The 6,000-nt window shown below is 28.7% G+C and overlaps 1 protein-coding gene across 1 annotated transcript; it reads left to right on the forward strand.

Moving 5' to 3' along the window:
* Positions 1–2,587: 2,587 nt before the first annotated feature.
* Positions 2,588–5,357, forward strand: LOC125810284 (myb family transcription factor IPN2). Its single transcript, XM_049489794.1, has 7 exons — positions 2,588–2,803; positions 2,906–2,982; positions 3,087–3,153; positions 3,237–3,303; positions 3,843–3,885; positions 4,562–4,985; positions 5,069–5,357. Exons 1-7 carry the CDS (start codon positions 2,635–2,637, stop codon positions 5,296–5,298), a joined length of 1,077 nt encoding a protein of 358 aa, XP_049345751.1. The 5' UTR covers positions 2,588–2,634; the 3' UTR covers positions 5,299–5,357.
* The last annotated feature ends 643 nt before the right edge of the window (positions 5,358–6,000 follow it).

A 6,000-nucleotide genomic window follows, 5' to 3' on the forward strand; every position in this document is an offset into this window, starting at 1 on the left:
AATGAAATCATTCATAACTATATAGATATTTAAGATTTGTTTTTAGATCATAAATTTTAAACATTTTTCTTCATTTCTTAATATTTATGTCAAATCAAGCGTGCCATGTAAATCGAGCCACAAACTACACGAGTAAAACATTGGCAGTGTGGAACAAGTATCTCCAATCATTTGTGTTTAGTTTTTCTATTAGATAGTAATTTCCCTAAATTTTTTTATCCAGTTTATATGAAAATCTTTTAAGTTTTAGTCCTAAAAAATTTTAAATTTACTTTAATTTGCATTCGATCATATATATTTATTGTGGGAAGAGTGCATATTTTTGATTGAATAAACAATAGAAAATATATTATTTTTTTTAAAAAAATATCTTCTATTTTCGACGGTCTAACCGAAATAATTCTACGGATTTTCGAATGCTACAGTCAAAAAGCATTTAAATTAATTTATAAATTAGTTTTTAATAAAAATGGCTGTTGAGAATATCTGATTTTTGTTTCAAAAAGTTCTCTTCAATTTATAAATTAGTTTTCAATAATAATGGCTGTCGAGTGATAGCACTAAACAATTCATATTTTCAACGTTTTTTTGGTCATAAAACTTTTGACCTTTGAAGTTGTCTAGATATTCCGCGGTTTGATTTCTAATATAAATTAATTATTATTTTTATTTTAATTTATATGATTCACTTTTCTTTTTAATTCGTTTAAAAAATATATTCTATATTTAGTAATAATTTAATTTTAAAATACTAATTTTTACTCATTTTATTCTTAATAATAAAATGATTTATATATCCACACAAAAATCATTTTAAAAAAAAAAACTTCGTATCAAATCACACTACATCATACTCCCCTTGTCCCTAATTACTTGTCCATTTCTTTTTTTAGTTGTCTCTAATTACTTGTCCATTTTGACAAATCAATAAATGACAAATTTTTTTTACCTATTATACCCTCAATTAATTACTTTGAAAAATGTAGAACTTCTTAAAAATTTTAAATTTTTAATTCATCCAATTTATAATTAATAGAGGTAAAATGATAACTCACTATGTTGATTTTTTTTTCTTAATAAATGTGTCAATTTAAGAGTAGATAAATAATTAGGGACAAAGGGAGTATAAAATAGAACAGAGTAAATATAACTAATTTCAATTTCCAATGTACCACTAACCAACGAGGTAACATTCTGAATTATGTTTAATCATAGCAATACAAATCCCTATAAATGCAAAGTTAGTTATGATTGTATGAGTATAATAATTGGAAAAATCTTTTTGGCGAGAAAATTTTACCAGAATTTAGTCAGAATGATATTTTATTTATATTATTTTATATTTTAAAATATTTTTACCCTTTTAACTTTAATATTTTTTAACTAAAAATTGGAAAAAAAATCAGTTTATTTTAAAATAAAAAAAATATTATAATTTTTTTAATATTCTGGCCAAATTCTGATCAAATTTTCTGATTATTTAGCACTTTCTATAATAATTTATATTATTATACTACATCACGTTATTAGAGTCCCTTTTCAATAAAAAAAAAAATTTAAAAAAAGTGTGAATTCAACCCCAGGCCAGATCCTAATTAACTCCTATCATATTAATAATAAATTATACCACCTCACGTTATACGAGTCCCTCTTTAATTTTCTTTAATAAAGCAAAAAAATAACACCGTAATTAACTAGTTATATACACATCCACATCTACACCAGGGGAACTTTAATTTTCTTTTGCCAAATTAAAGTAGAGCTGCATGTTAGTATTTACAACTTTTTTCCCTAGCTACTTATAAATCTACTGCTTCCTCTGCCCAGTTTATATGATTCAATTTTTCTTTTTTAAGTACTTCATTCATCCCAATTTATATGAGTTAGTTTGACTTGATTCGAAGTTTTTTAAAAAAAAGACTTTGAAAATTTGTGATCTAAAATAAGTTTTAGATATCTGTGTGGTTAGAAATCATTTCATTAAAGGTAAAATAAACATTTTAAAGTAAGATTCTTTTCTTGTTTTCCAACCGGTGTCCGATACCCATGTCGCGCCGGGAAGTCCCGTAAAGCGCTCCATAACAAAGGCGGCTCTGTATCAAGGAGACTCAAACCCGAGACTTCTAGGTTAAGGATAAAGGAGTATTTACCACTCCACCACAATCATTGCTGGTAAGTTAAATTGCTACTAACTATCGAAATGTGTCATTCTTTTTTAGACTGATTAAAAAGGAAAATAAGTCATATAAAGTGGGACATAGGGAGTAACAATTTATCTTTAAAATGCTCATTTTACCCACAAATACCTAACACTTATTTTATACCACCAGTTTCAAAAGTCTTATTTTCTTTCTTAAACTCCATGTCAAGTCAAACTAACTCATATAAAATGGGACGGACTAATTATTAAGTATAATACAAATTTTACTCAACATAGACTTTATCTTTATTTAATTGAAGGGTTTGTCCACTTTTTTTTTTTTTTTTCTAAAAGGTACATGTTCTCTTCTTCAAATTAAAACCAAACCTATTCTATTTGCATATCGCATTTGTTCTTGAATCTCTTTAGCATAGTATTCCATTAAGAAGAAATACCATCAAAGAAATAAAAAAAAATAAAAAAAAGAAGAGAGAATGTTCCATGCCAAGAAACCTTCTACTATGAATTCTCATGATAGACCCATGTGTGTTCAAGGTGATTCCGGTCTCGTCCTTACCACTGATCCAAAACCTCGTCTTCGTTGGACTGTTGAGCTTCATGAACGCTTCGTTGATGCTGTTACTCAGTTAGGTGGACCTGATAGTACGTTCTCTACCTAACCCTATATGTAAGCTTTTCATATGATCACCAGAGGTCGATTCAAAATTTAAACTTATATGTTTTATTTTTTTTTTGGTTGTGTAGAGGCAACACCTAAGACTATTATGAGAGTTATGGGTGTTAAGGGTTTAACTCTTTACCATCTCAAGAGTCATCTTCAGGTTTAATTTTGATCTTCGCGATTAATTCAAGATCTACCTTTGAATATTTTTATCTTGATCATTTCATAACCTAATTGTTTTTTTTTTGTTGTTGTTATGAGAAGAAATTTAGACTGGGAAAACAACCGCACAAAGAATTTAATGATCACTCAGTGAAGGATAGCGATAGAGGTATTACTGATTCGTATTCTTAGTGTTTGTAGATGAATTTTTTTTTGTATAAGTGTATATTAATATGTTTAATTAACTTGCAGCTACAAGTTTAGAACTGCAAAGAAATTCAGCATCTTCATCTGGAATGATCGGACGTAATATGAATGAGTATGTTATTTTTTCTTGTTAATTTCCCTTTAAACTTTAGTATAAATTAAATTTCATCTTGTTATAGCTCCTTTAGTTTGCTTTCACTTTAATAATTATTAGGAATTGTTTCTTTGAAGGGTGTTTACACTAGTCCCTTTCTTTTCTTTTCTTGTTTCAAATTCTTTTTGAGGTGTATTAGAGGGTGTGATGTGAATCAAACTTTAATATAAATCCTCCAAGTATGAAAGGTAGAAATTTTAACAATATTGAGATCTTCTTTTTCTTTTATTCTTCTTCTAATAAATGCTTAATTCTATTAGATTGGGTGGTTTAATTAGTGGCGTAGCGAAAATATATAGGTTAAAAATTACTTTTCTTATGTACATATTAAATTTTGAATTTATTAATGAAAATTCTGATTTTGCCGTTGGATTGAACTTGTGATTATACAAGTAATTGTCATCAATGGGGTGTTAGATTTAATTTTATCGTTGGGTAATTATATGTGATACATGAAATAGCGTCAGTATTAACTTTCACATATCTGATGGAATTAGGATGCAAATGGAGGTGCAGAGAAGGCTGCATGAACAATTGGAGGTAATTATATATTTCAATTTTTTTTATTTTTTATCAAAGTGATATAATTTTCTGGTATTACCACATACAAGAGGTGGATCTTGAATTTTTAAAGTTAATAGGTTCAATCATTACTTCATTTGTCTTAATTTATGAAACATATTTGTGATTTGTTTTGGAGTGAAACGGACGAAAGTTAACGTTCGTTTGTGACAGTTCGTCCATTTGTGGGTGAAGTGTCCGTTTTGGTCTGTGTTTTAATAGAGGATCCTTTTTGATTTGTGGTGTCTAGAAAGTGTCTATTTTAAACCCAGACTCATAATTCTCTAGTATTACCGGATACAAGAGTTGGATCTTGAATTTTAAAGTTAATTAATAGGTTCAACCATTACTCCCTTCATCTCAATTTAAGTAGCATCGTTTGATTTTGACACAGTTTTTTTTTTTTTAAAAAAAGACATTTGAAATTCATAGCCTAAAACAAACCTTGTATATTTGTATATATGACTATAAATCATTCCATTAAAGGTAAAAGAAGAATTTCAAAGTTAAATTATTCCTAATTATGAAAAGGTGACATTCTTTCTAAAACAGACTAAAAAAGTAAAAGGTACGTACCACATAAATTGAGATAGACAGACATAGTATATCATTAGTATAACTTAGGAATTTAATTATGTGTGCATGCATGGTACAGGTACAGAGACACCTTCAATTGAGGATTGAAGCACAAGGAAAATACATGCAAACTATATTAGAAAAAGCTTGTCAAACATTGGGTGGAGAAGAAAACATGGCATTACCAACAAGAACCTTTAAAGGTATTGGAAATCATCAAGGAGGATTAATACCAGACATTTCAGCTGCCTTTAAAGAATTTGGAACACCTCCTCTAACTTTCTCGTCATTCCAAGATTTGAACATATGTGGAGAACACATCGATCTTCATGCTCAGAGTAGCATGGGTGAACGCTCATCGTCCTTTGATGGATTCATGAACTTGAGCAATACTACAACTGATCATAACTTGTCTCTTGGAAAGAAAAGGTCTAGCCCTTACAATACTAGCAATGGAAAGAGTCCATTTATGTGGTCAGATGATTTTCGTCTACATGAATTAGGTATGTATTGAAATTGTGTGATTATGAGATTTAAGCTGTTAGAGAGAACAAACTATATATATATGATCATTTTACTTACTTAGGTGGAGGAGGTTCGTGTTTAGGTTCTAATAATGAAGACGATCATCAAATTATTCAGATGGAGAGGAGTTGCAACCCTGAGATTGATTCGGTGTCTGATATCTACGAATCTAAGCCATTACTGCAAGATGAGAAGAAATTTGACGCGAAGCTGGAGAGACCTTCTCCAAGAAGAGCTGCCCAGGTTTCGAGTTTGAGTGCTCAAGGTGGACGAAATTCTGTTTTCGGGTAAAAACTTAGATAATTTTTTACACTGGAACTTTTTTCTAATTTATCGAGTTTATGATATATATTGTAGTATTACTATTACTATTACTATTATACTTAGGAAAAACAATAATTGTTGGTCACCATGCATATCAATGAATTCACTTTACTATAACGTATCATTTGACATGGCACGTACACCTTATTATAATTACCTAATTACAATATTGAAGGGCACCATCATTTTTTTAAACAATCTACACTTATATGTAATTTGTTGGATTGCACTAGATTTGGTGCGCACACGTCTTGATCATTTCTCATTTTTGTATTTTTGCCCATCCTATGTATGTATACGATGGATTCAAGATTTAAAATCATGAGTTTTAGAACAATAACTTTAATTTTGATATACAATGTTAATTTTATAGTCAAATATTTATAGATATATAGTACTCTATCTGTCTCCGTTTTTATAATTTACTTTTCTTTTTGAAATGACACGTTTCTATATTGAATTAAACTTAACAATTTAACTTTAAAATATTTATTTTATCTTTAATGAAATGATTTTCTAAACCACATTAATATCTGTCACTTATTTTAAATTATGTGTCGAGTCAAACTAACTGATATAAAATGTTTAAAATTTGTACATTCAATAGCCCTTCAATCCTTGTTTAATCATTACGCTTCTCATGGACACGTACCATTTTAAGTTGTTTTT

Source organism: Solanum verrucosum, unplaced genomic scaffold, assembly GCF_900185275.1.
Source record: "Solanum verrucosum unplaced genomic scaffold, falcon-dt-bn FXZP01000276.1, whole genome shotgun sequence".
Taxonomy (NCBI): Eukaryota; Viridiplantae; Streptophyta; class Magnoliopsida; order Solanales; family Solanaceae; genus Solanum; species Solanum verrucosum.